The sequence below is a fragment of the Bubalus kerabau genome, chromosome 5 (genome assembly GCF_029407905.1).
Source record: "Bubalus kerabau isolate K-KA32 ecotype Philippines breed swamp buffalo chromosome 5, PCC_UOA_SB_1v2, whole genome shotgun sequence".
In the NCBI taxonomy this organism is placed as follows: Eukaryota; Metazoa; Chordata; class Mammalia; order Artiodactyla; family Bovidae; genus Bubalus; species Bubalus kerabau.
The window spans coordinates 111,083,412-111,095,347 of record NC_073628.1 but is presented as its reverse complement, the minus strand read 5'-3'; the positions used below and the strand labels follow the sequence as shown (position 1 = coordinate 111,095,347).

At 42.7% G+C, this 11,936-nt stretch overlaps 1 protein-coding gene and 1 long non-coding RNA gene across 11 annotated transcripts in view; one reads left to right on the top strand and one right to left on the bottom strand.

Moving 5' to 3' along the window:
* The window catches only part of RABGAP1L (RAB GTPase activating protein 1 like), a 742,566-nt gene that overhangs the window by 6,163 nt on the left and 724,467 nt on the right, over positions 1-11,936 (bottom strand). For all 10 annotated transcript variants that reach the window (XM_055582718.1, XM_055582716.1, XM_055582717.1 and 7 more), the window contains 4 exons: positions 10,289-10,393; positions 7,859-7,942; positions 4,399-4,470; positions 548-745 (listed from right to left, as the gene is read on the bottom strand). In XM_055582718.1, the coding sequence (XP_055438693.1) occupies positions 548-745; positions 4,399-4,470; positions 7,859-7,942; positions 10,289-10,393 (459 nt within the window). The remainder of the gene's footprint in view (positions 1-547; positions 746-4,398; positions 4,471-7,858; positions 7,943-10,288; positions 10,394-11,936) is intronic.
* LOC129653241 (uncharacterized) overlaps positions 1-11,936 on the top strand; it is a 25,547-nt gene extending 13,611 nt beyond the window's left edge. Inside the window, exons 2-3 of the long non-coding RNA XR_008714998.1 lie at positions 10,577-10,849; positions 11,718-11,936. This is a non-coding gene — a long non-coding RNA (uncharacterized LOC129653241). The remainder of the gene's footprint in view (positions 1-10,576; positions 10,850-11,717) is intronic.

The following is an 11,936-nucleotide window of genomic DNA, read 5'->3' as shown; positions in this document are numbered from 1 at the left end:
TGCTTAAGTTCCCGTGTGTGTGTGTGAAATTTAATTATTAAAAATTTAAAATTACGTGTTTATTTTTGTTTAGTTGCTCAGTTGTGTCCGACTCTTTGCAACACGACTCTTTGCAACCCCACAGACGGCAGCATGCCAGGCTTCCCTGTCCTTCACTATCTCCTAGAGCTTGCTCAAACTCATATCCATTGAGTTGGTGATGCCATCCAACCGTTTCATCCTCTGTCGTCCCCTTCTCCTCCTGCCCTCAATCTTTCCCAGCATCAGGGTCTTTTCCAATGAGCTGGCTCTTTACATCAGGTGGCCAAAGTCTTAGAGCTTCAGTTTTAGCTTCAGTCCTTCCAATGAATATTCAGGGCTGATTTCCTTTAGGATTGACTGGTTTCTATCAGTGTTTAAAAGTGACGTAAAATACAACTCATTAGTGGGCAGAAAATGTATTCATCATATATGGTATAACATTCCATGATTCTGAGCTTTAATACTAGAATATCTTGGACCACTGACTTTTATTTTTTTCTTATTGGTCTTTTACCAAATCACCAACCTGGATTTTACACTTGGCCTCCACCAGCTGCAGTTTGGTTTGTGCCAATTCCAGCTCCATCTCCCTCAGTTGCTTCTTAAGAGAGTCCTTCTCATCATCCGATTCAATCCCCTGGTCCTCTCTGCTTATGGCCGCTACTTTCAAAGCGCCCTCCTTGCTGAAAATGTCACTGCAGTGTTTACATGCCATCATTTTACCCTGAAATATCCAAAAGAGATAACCAGTATTGAACTGTACTTCATAGCATATATCATGTTCTGAGACATTGTGATATGATTTTTCTTTGGACACTGCTTCTGGTCATCAAATGAAGGCCCATTTATGAAAGTATTTTTCTTGGGCTATGACCAAAATGGTTATAATCAGCACAAAACCCAACTATCGAAGATAGGTGCTACTTTTTCTTAAAGTAACTATAGAAAAACTCTGGAGATAGGAAGTGTTATAGCATTTTCTTGTATGTGTTCTAGAAATTTTATTCTCCCATTATCCTTACTGGATGCCAAGCCCATGGCATACAGTCTACATGCATTAATTTCCTCATTTAACCCTAGAGCTACCATATGATTGAGAAAGGCAATGCCAAAGAATGCTCAAACTACGGCACAATTGCACTCATCTCACATGCTAGTAAAGTAATGCTCAAAATTCTCCAAGCCAGGCTTCAGCAATATGTGAAACGTGAACTTCCTGATGTTCAAGCTGGTTTTAGAAAAGGCAGAGGAACCAGAGATCAAATTGCCAACATCTGCTGGATCAGGGAAAAAGCAAGAGAGTTCCAGAAAAGCATCTATTTCTGCTTTATTGACTATGCCAAAGCCTTTGACTGTGTGGATCACAATAAACTGTGGAAGATTCTGAAAGAGATGGGAATACCAGACCACCTGATCTGCCTCTTGAGAAATTTGTATGCAGGTCAGGAAGCAACAGTTAGAACTGGACATGGAACAACAGACTGGTTCCAAATAGGAAAAGGAGTTTGTCAAGGCTGTATATTGTCACCCTGTTTATTTAACTTATATGCAGAGTACATCATGAGAAATGCTGGACTGGAAGAAACACAAACTGGAATCAAGATTGCCAGGAGAAATCTCAATAACCTCAGATATGCAGATGACACTGCCCTTATGGCAGAAAGTGAAGAGGAACTAAAAGCCTCTTGATGAAAGTGAAAGTAGAGAGTGAAAAACATTCAGAAAATAAAGATGATGGCATCCGGTCCCATCACTTCATGGGAAACAGATGGGGAAACAGTGGAAACAGTGTCAGACTTTATTTTGGGGGGCTCCAAAATCACTACAGATGGTGACTGCAGCCATGAAATTAAAAGACACTTACTCCTTGGAAGGAAAGTTATGACCAACCTAGATAGCATATTCAAAAGCAGAGACGTTACTTTGCCAACAAAGGTCCGGCTAGTCAAGACTATGGTTTTTCCTGTGGTCATGTATGGATGTGAGAGTTGGACTGTGAAGGCTGAGCGCCGAAGAATTGATGCTTTTGAACTGTGGTGTTGGAGAAGACTCTTGAGAGTCCCTTGGACTGCAAGGAGATCCAACCAGTCCATTCTCAAGGAGATCAGCCCTGGGATTTCTTTGGGTGGAATGATGCTAAAGCTGAAACTCCAGTACTTTGGCCACCTCATGCGAAGAGTTGACTCATTGGAAAAGACTGTGATGCTGGGAGGGATTGGGGGCAAGAGGAGAAGGGGATGACAAAGGATGAGATGGCTGGATGGCATCACTGACTCGATGGACGTGAGTCTGAGTGAACTCCGGGAGTTGGTGATGGTCAGGGAGGCCTAGCATGCTGCAATTCATGGGGTCGCAAAGAGTCGGACACGACTGAGCAACTGATCTGATCTGATCTGATCTGACCATATGATTAGGTACTATTATCATCCCCATTTACAAATGAAGAAGCTTAAAGAGTACAAGTAAATTTGCCTACTTAGACAAGGAAGGTCATTATGAGTAACCTAGGTCTACCCTAGCAACAAACAAGTATTGGGCTGGCCAAAAAGTTCATTTGGGTTATTCCATAAGATGGTGTAGAAGTACCCAAATGAATTTTTTGGCCAACTCAAGATATGTCCTTTTGTTCAACTTTAAGGAAAGATGGTCGTTATTGTTCAAGATGATAAAAGTCACTAGGTTATATGCCTGGACTGTCAATCAAGCAGAGAGCACTGAACAATAGCATCAACAGAACTGCTGTTTTCTTAAAATATCTTCAAAAAATTTAGAGATAAGGGATATTGTAGAACATTTCTATTTTGATGTCCTACTGTTACAAGCTCAGGATGTCCCTAACCATAACCATGCTCCTCTCTTCACACACACACACACACACAAAGCAACCGTGCTCACACTTGGGTCACCACGCACGACCCCACCATGTAGGCCTAAAGGCTTTGGTGTCATCTTTTCATTAGCTGCTTCTTCATTCCACTGGTCATTAAATTCTTTCTCTGGTATGTCCAAGCATGTCTCCCAGGCCCAAAGCCCCAAAAGTCACCTTTCCAGAGCAAGGTTCAGATTTTTTAGTTCTCATGTCTCAGATTTTCAGGTTATAATTTATAAAATATGTATTCACTGAGTATTTACTGTGTGCCAAGTTCTAGACTAAGCACTTAATATACATCATCTTATTTAATCTTCAAAATGACCTTATGAGGTAGGTAATATCTCTAGTTTACAGAACACAAAATAAAGCTGTGCTTAGTCACTGAGTCATGGCCGACTCTTTGCAACCACATGGACTGTAGCCCACCAGGCTCCTCTGTCCATGGGGATTCTCCAGGCAAGAGTACTGGAGTGGGTTGCCATGCCCTCCTCCAGGGGATCTTCCTAACCAGGGATCAAACGCACACCTCCCACATTGCAGGTGGATTCTTTACTGTCTGAGCCAAGGTTAAATAACTTGTCAAGTTGTTAAATGATATGCGAAAGTGCCTAGAATGCATTTACTTCCTAGTACTGTATAAACCTGAATATATTCAAATTGAATTGCATCAGGTTTCTATAACACTGGTCCCAAGAGTGGGCTGTGCCAATGCTGCTGCTTAAAGAACACCAATCCACTTAGTTTACTCCTGGCTCTGTAGAATAAGCTACTGCTTTTTTCAAACAGAAAAGAAATACAAGGAGTTCTACCACGAGGGGGCAGCATATAAATAAATGTGACTCTCTGACTCCATAGACTGTAGCCCACCAGGCTCCTCTGTCCATGGAATTCTCTAGGCAAGAATCCTGAAGTGGGTTGCCATTCCCTTCCCCAAGGGAATCTTCCTGACCCAGGGATTAGAACTCGGGTCTCCTGCATTGCAGGCAGATTCTTTACTGTTTGAGCCACCAGGAAATCCCTATAAATGCTACGGGTTTCCTTTACATCTCTAAATCACTGGTGGAAGAATCCACCTCCAGCTGAGTTCTATATTGCCCACGGCGTCTACTGTTTAAGAGATTAATGGGATGATCCTCCTGGGCTGCACACTGAAGTCACATCAATCCAGGCACAGTTGGGATGCCGGCTTCTGAGGGTTCCCAGGTTGCCAACATGCAAGAAAGCTCAGGGGCCTCGTGTGCCAAGGCTGAAATCTAACCTCTTTTCCTGTTACCTGTCTCTGACAGCCCACAAGGTTTATGGGCTTTCATCTGGCCCACATCCCAGTCCAGAGACGAATCCTATTCTCCATAATTCCTAAATCCTTTGTAACAAAGGTGGGGTGGGGCTGTATTTACAGGCTGTCCTGCCTGTGGCTTGTCATCATATATTGGGATCAGGGACTCACTTAAGATGACATGAATTGGGAAGACACTGTATGACAGAACTGTTTCATTCTTTCTCACCTTTACCACTTCCAGCTCCTCCTTGCTGGCTGCTTGCTGTTTCTCCAGTCGGGTACTCAACTGGGAACAGATCTAAGAGAAAGAAAAGAGCTGCTTTATTGGAAAGTACAACGACTCACGTAGCATGTGCACATAGCTGTTCATTCACCCATATATCACTCCAGCATCTCTGACACTAGAAGAAATTTTGCAAATTTGCCAGTCATTCCCACAATGAGCAGCAGAAAGCCTAAGCCTGTTCTGTATGTAAGCACATTTCTATCTCAGTCAGTAGAAAAAACACAGGGGATAAGTTTGATTTATGTCTGTCACTAGCTTTCGTGACTGGTTCCAGAGAATTCCTGTCCTCACTTTGGAATCAATCTGTAGAATCTTGCTGACTGTCTACTTTGGCCAAGGTACTATTCTAGGAGTCTGATGAAAATAATTCTGAACCAGAAATGTCTCCTGTCTGCTACAACACAAAGAGTTGCTGTTTTCAATCACAAGTTTCTTTAGGAAGTGGCAGAGTGAATTTTTTAAAAGTTAAAATGACCAGAAAATAATAGAGACTTAAAACTTTAAACAAGAGGTTTGGCAACACAGAATAAAATGAAATGCCTGGAAGTCTAGCTCTATGACTTCCTAGCATGGTGTCCTTGGGTATATTCACTCATCTTTCTAAGCCTCAGTTTCTTCATGACTGAAAAGTACTGTGTTGTGATAATCACTGGGAAAGAAAATTTACATAAAGGTTTAGTATAGGGCCATTAAAAAACATCTCATTATTCTGAAACAAGGTGCTAACAAGTACAGGGAACAGAGAGAAATAAGTGCTTTCAAAGTCCCCCAAATTGTGTGTGTGTGTGTGTACACTGATATATATATATATATATATCTATATATATATATATATATATCTGTGCTCAGTGTCTCAGTCATGTCTGACTCTTTGCGGCCCCATGGACTGTAGCCTGCCAGGCTCCTCTGTCCATGGAATTTTTCAAGCAAGAATACTGCAGTGGGTTCCTCCTCCAGGGGATCTGCCCAATCCAGGGATTGAAGCTGTGTCTCTTGCATCTCCTGCATTGCCAGGTGGATTCTTTACCATTGTGCCACCTAGGAAGCCCTATATATACTATATATATATACATATAGAACTGAAGGTCAAGTATTACTAAGCCCGAGTGAAGTAAGAATCTTTTTATTTTGGAAAAAAAATGGAATAAAACATTTAAGGGATGTCAAATTTTCAAGTGCAGTTTGGGCTAAAAACATAAAAGGTCTACCTCTATTATCAAAACAGACACTTACAAAAATCCCAGGCTATAGTTTCAGAGATCAGAACTTGCTGAGTTCAGTCTCCAGTTTCTCCAGATCCAGGCCTGGAAACAATAGGCAGGACTGTACTGGCTGATGTTAAAAGGAAGCGATCTCTATAGCAATTCTGGCAAACCATAAGCCATTTTAAATAAGCCCAAACCTTCTGAAATATAGCCAACAGTAGCCAATTCCAACTATAGAATGCATGTGGATTATATGTTTAATTATTTTAAAAGAGATGGGCCTGTTGCTTGAAGTGCTTGCCAGATAATATTCAAGAATCGTCCCAAGGACTGCTCTTTGAAAAGTGCTGCATATGGAGGCCACCTATGGCCTAATGTGATGGAAAAAATGCATCTGCAGTGATGACAAGCACGTGGTCTTTGATGTTCCTCGTACTGCTTAATGTCTAACCAGTCCTTCTCCTGGTTATCCAAATTCAAAATGTCCTTATTAACTCTCTTGTATTTCTTGTTTCTCCATTTCCACTGCTATCTACTGTAGCTCAGGACCCTGTTTTGTCTCAGTTAGCCTCTGCTGTTGGCCTCTGGCTGCTCTGTGTCCTTCTCTGCCTGTGCATCTCTCCACTTGCTTCCACAGTTCTCCCTGGGACCGAGTAGTGCCAGATCCATGTTCCCAGTCATGCCACTGTCCTGCTACAAACAGAATGAAATACAAACTCCTCAGGCTGTCCCTGAAGACGTTCCCTGAACTCAGCCCCAACTCATCTTTGCTTTTCTTGCCTGTACTTGAAACTCTTGCTAAACAAAACTGTGGCTAACCAACTTCCCATGCCTTTGCACATGCTTTTCCAACCTTTCCAGCCTTTCCTTCTTCATCTCCAGATGCCTGAACCTCACCTTATCTTTGAAGCACAACTCAAATCACTTCCTTCTCCAGGAAGGGATTCCTTATCTCCCATATATAATTCCCTCTCCTCTTAATTATGGCCAAGTTTTACCTATTACAAGATCAGCTTCCAAAGAAGAGAAACTGAATCAATTTCTCTTTTATTCCTCCAAAGTACCAAGCCTCACGTGCAGCAGGCATTAAATAAACATATATTGATTATATATATGTATAGATAAATAAGCATATAGATATAAACAGATTATAAAACAGAGTAAGATAGCTCTGAGGCCTTAGTTCTAAGCAATCCTCCAAGAAAGGGGGGAATCCTTGTGGAAAGATATTCATAATAACAAATGAACTAGTTTTCCTCCAAAAGCATGAACAATATGACTGACGTTTTTATTTATATATCAATAGCAACAAAGCATACTCAGTGTATTAAGTGATTCTTTCTAGTTGGAAAGATTAAGGGAGGCTTGTTTTCTTTGTGTTTTTCTGCACTTCCACAAGGGACATACATTTTATTTACAAGCAAAAAACCACTTTTTAAAAAAGTAAGACTTAGACTTCTAGCTTCTTTGTGAAACAGGAGACCCTAAGGAAATTTCTGGATAAGTAGGTGGCATATGGTGCCTTAATAATTTGGGAAAGCTGGAACAGTCGAGTCAGGGTCTTGTGACAACAAGCGGATTCCTGGCTGTGCCCCAGCCTAACCATCAGGGACCACTGGAGCTGGAATGGAGGCTTTCTGAGACCCTGTCTGGTGATGAGATCAGAAACGTCCTCAAGGAGAACAGCCCCTGCCTCCACCCCCCACCCCCGCCCATTAAAAGATCATTTAAAGGTTCACAAGAGGTTTCCTGCTAGGCACTAGCCCCTGTTGGGTAAAGCCACACAGGCAGGTGCAGAAAAGAGCTCCCGTGTTCTCTACGGTGATAGCAAAGGACGCACGGATCTCCTAGCTGCACAAACACTAAATTCTAGTGCTTGGCAAATGTGATCTACTGGAAATTAGCTTCTGAGTAAGGCAGAGGCAGGATCCCAATGGTAATAAGATTTCTCATTCCTCTAAATCTATCAAACATTGAAAACAACCAACAGATTGTTTTGCTCAATTAAACTTCCCATGTTATCAGCAAGTATGTCTAACCACTGTCTGTTTCAGAGGAGAAAATGAGCCAACAAATATAATCTGTGCAGTGTGGCGACTGTTCTGGAAACTCTACAAACAAACAAACAAAATTTCCTCAAAGAAAAAAGTGAAACAAATACTTCTACAGTGATGAAGCCCACAGGGGTACATTACCTGTTTATACTCGGCAATGATAGCTGTAGTCTTCTTGATTTCATATTCCGCCTTCTCTAGCTGTTTCCTGAAGACTTCTTTTAGCTATAAAGAGTAAGAATGAGAAACATCAAGACTCAATCAAAATCTTTACACATTTCCACCAATATCCACATTCAAGTGTCATATGGATATTGACTTGCCTGATTCCAAGTCAACAACAAGGTGAACAGCTGTCGAGTAAGGGTCCGTTCAGAAGCTATCTTTATTCTCCTGAGTCTAAAACAAAAAACATCAGGCAAACACTGCATGTACTCCTGATGCTCTGTCACAGACTACTGAAAAAACATTTTAGGCCTTCTTTCTCATCTCATATTGACACTGTTGTTACCTCTCTGGAGGTAGAAACAAGAGGCTTTTGGGACTGGAGTCAGAAATGGAGGTGTGGACTAAAGAACCACTGACTTTAGAAGTTAAAGTGACATACGATGCAGTACTTGTTACAGTCACAGAAGTACTGAATTATGAATGCTGAACCTAAAACCACAGTTATTTCTGTAGCTTGGCAGCTCAATAAGAAGGTTAGAGCAATGAAAAGGCTCAGATGTCACCAGATAAAAGGGAAAGAATTCAATTCTCCCAAGATGACCAAACGAAAACCAACCCTGGTTAATCTGCAAGTACACAATCAGAAAACAACTGATGAATTCTGCTTTGCAGCATCCCAAAATATGAATGGAGGATACTTGGTACTTCCAAATTCACAAGTTACTGCAATTGATAGCTGAACTTCTCATTAGAAGATCTGGGAGTTTCTTCATATTTGCTACATTCTAAAATTTTAAGAGCATTTGTAGGTTACACTGATTCAAACTTATTTGTTTTTATTGGTCTCCGTTCATCTTCCATAATTCAAGGACATCAACCATGCCCTTTGTCCCTTCTGCCATAAGGTTCCACTGACTCAGGGTCAACTTAGGTAGCTGAGAGGCTTTGAGTAAGTTCATTCAGTTTCTCTAAGTTGTAGTTAACTCATTTGACAAATGAGAATGATCACACTTGGGAACCATAGTCACAAGGGAACCATAATTAAAATAGGACACACACACACAAAAGGAAAATCATGGATTAAATTCCTTTGTTAATAGCTTTATTCTTTACCTAAAGTACTGAAGTAGGCCCTCAAAAAGCAGGAAATAAAGAAAAGAGTAAAACCCATCAAAATGCCAAGATCAAACCAATAATCAGCCCCTAAATATTTTTGATTATGTTAAAAAAAAATTCCTGGTCCACCGTAATTGCCAAAACATTTCATTATTTAGGGGAAAAAATGGAAATCATGGAATACTTTTTATAAATTCCGGAAGATGCTAAATAACACATCCCTTCATTAGTGACTTTACTGGAACTTTTGCTGGTTGCTTGGAAGGAGGTCTTTGAAATGCTTTGTGTTCTGTTTTATATTTATTATTATTGATGTCTCCGAATGAAACTCATTAAAATAACTGAGCTAATTGCGCCTGGCTGGGACAGACGGAGATGGAGACCACTGGTGAAACAGCCTGCTCTTCCTTACAGAAGCCGGAAGCTCTGATTCCAGCTGTCAACTATCACCCATCACCTCTGGGGCTCCTGGGCAATGGCGTGTCTTCCAGCTGATCATCCTCACCACTCACATGAAGACAGGAGGGAGCTAACTTCAAAGCTGGTTCCCAAGGGTTTCTTTCTATTCCCTCAGAGAATTCGATTTGAGAGTTCTGCCAGGAACAGAAATGTTGGTGTTCCTTTTTCAAAGTCATCAATCCAGAAAATGAAGCGTGACTGATGGAGGCAAATCTCAGCAGAGATCTCTGTAGGCATCTGGCTTAATGATCCTCATAAATGACTTCAGAGAAGCCAGTCATCTTGGAGATGTGACACGAAATTTACAGATTTGTCACAGCTCTTGGGTCATAATTCCAAGTTCTTAAACTTGGAGAAGACTTGACACTCTTGCTAGACATCTCAGTGAAGGCAAATTCCTGAAAGCTGTTCCAGGGTGGAAATGCTGCCACCTCTCCTAACACCCTTCAGGAGAAATGACTCAGTGCTACTCACATGTACTGCTTCAGCACCAGCCTTGATTTAGAACAAATTTAACTTTACTTCATATTTAACTGATGCTGGGAAAGATTGAAGGCAGGAGGAGAAGGGGACGACAAAAGGATGAGATGGCTGGATGGCATCACCGACTCAATGGACACGATTTTGAGCAAGCTCTGGGAGAGAGTGAGGGACAGGGAAGCCTGGTGTGCTATAGTCCATGGGGTCGCAAAGAGTTGGACGTGACTGAGCGACTGAACAACAACAATAACAACAACTTGACTTCCTGTTTATAGTATTAATCAAGTCCAGGAACCAATGCACCTGCGTAAAGACTAGTTACCCACCCCACCCCGCCAGGCCTGTTACCTGAGCCGTCTCTTCCTCCTGCTTCCTCTTCTCTTCTTCGGTCTCCACCAGCCTCTGTTTGGTCAAGAGAAGCTCCTTATTCAGCACGTCTGCCTTGTCTTCTGCCTGCAAACCAGAGCGCATTAGTCATGAAGAAGGTGAAGAAAGCATGTACATACTTTCTGGGACAACATCCCCAGCTCACCCAGGGGTCGGGGGTCGGGGTGGTTGCTTTCAATGAATGCCAACTAGGTACCACATGCTCGGCACACGTTATCTCTAATCCTCATAGCAAAAATTATTTTCCAGGTAATGATAGCAAGCTTTGAAGAGATCAAAAAACCGGACTGGGACACACATCTAAGATCAGCGTCACAATCTGAATTCGGATGTGAAAGGCATGGAAGGCCATGCTCCTTCTAAGTGTTTCTTCCGCATTTCCAGCAGCCCTAACAGCACAGACTCTGAGGCTGTGGTAGGACAGGATGAAGGGCTGGAGCCTCCCTGGGAAGCTTCTACCTGGTGACGTGTGGGGCAGAGCCAGAGAGGAGGAGCAGACAGGCTGATCTGTGAACCAGTCAGGTGAGAAAGTTTAAAGATCAGCGGGGGGAACCTGGCCCATCAGGCTACTCAGAAAGCAGTGAGCACAGTAAGGACAAATGAAGACCAAAAACCCGTAACAGGGACAGCCCAGAGGCACAATGAAGCAAGGACCAGGAATCCAGGCACACAAGACCGTATTTCCAGAACAGCCAAGAAAACTCAGAGAGTGCTCTGCTCTTAATTTGGATACAGAGCCAAAATTCACTGTGAAAGCACTGTGTGTGTGTACATTTAACTTAGTTAACGTGTGTCTGCCTGGTTTACACATTAGGGCCCTTACCTGACCCTTACCTCAGCTTCAAGCTCACTTCTGCAGCACAGGGTGGCCTGAGCCCCGTCCCACTCAGCCCATCCAAATCGGTTCCCCACCCTCATCTAAACTCATATTTCCCCTGGTAGCACTTGCCACGATCTACAGTGACAAACTGTGTGTGTGATGTGTGTGCCTTGCCCACTTGGCTGCAAGCTCTAGGAGGCAGGAGCCCTCTTTCCTGTGCTTATCACTACACCCCAGCACCAAGCCCAGGACCAGAACAGAGCTCATGCTCCCTAAGTGTTTATTGAGTGAATGGACGTGGTTCTCTGAGTTATCGGAGAAGCAGACTTGGGGGAGGGGGCCACAGGATGAGTTCAGCAGAGAAAACTACAGGCACTGAAGACAGGCAGCTCTTTGAAGCAGCCATCCCCGGCTGACAGCAGCAAAACGCTAAGTCACTGTGAGAACTGGCCCGGAGGCCCTCTGTCTGTGTCTCGCCGTGTCTCCCACGTGTCCAGATGGCCGGGCCAGCACAGTCTGCTGGGTCCTGGCAGAGAAACTACCTTCCAGCTTCTCGGTTCTGTCTTCCAGTTCCTGATGTCCCCACAGCCCAGTGCTCATAGCTGTTTTCAGATGACTTGGAACTGCCGGGTAGTTAAAGTGAAAAATTCCCTTCTGAAGACTCTGAAATTTGTTCTGATACATTAGGTTTCAGGAAGAAAATCTACATGGCAAAAAACACATCCTAAAAGTAGAGGTGGGCCTCAAAAAAAGCAACGTGTATACTGCAAGTTAAGTTTTAATAAATTG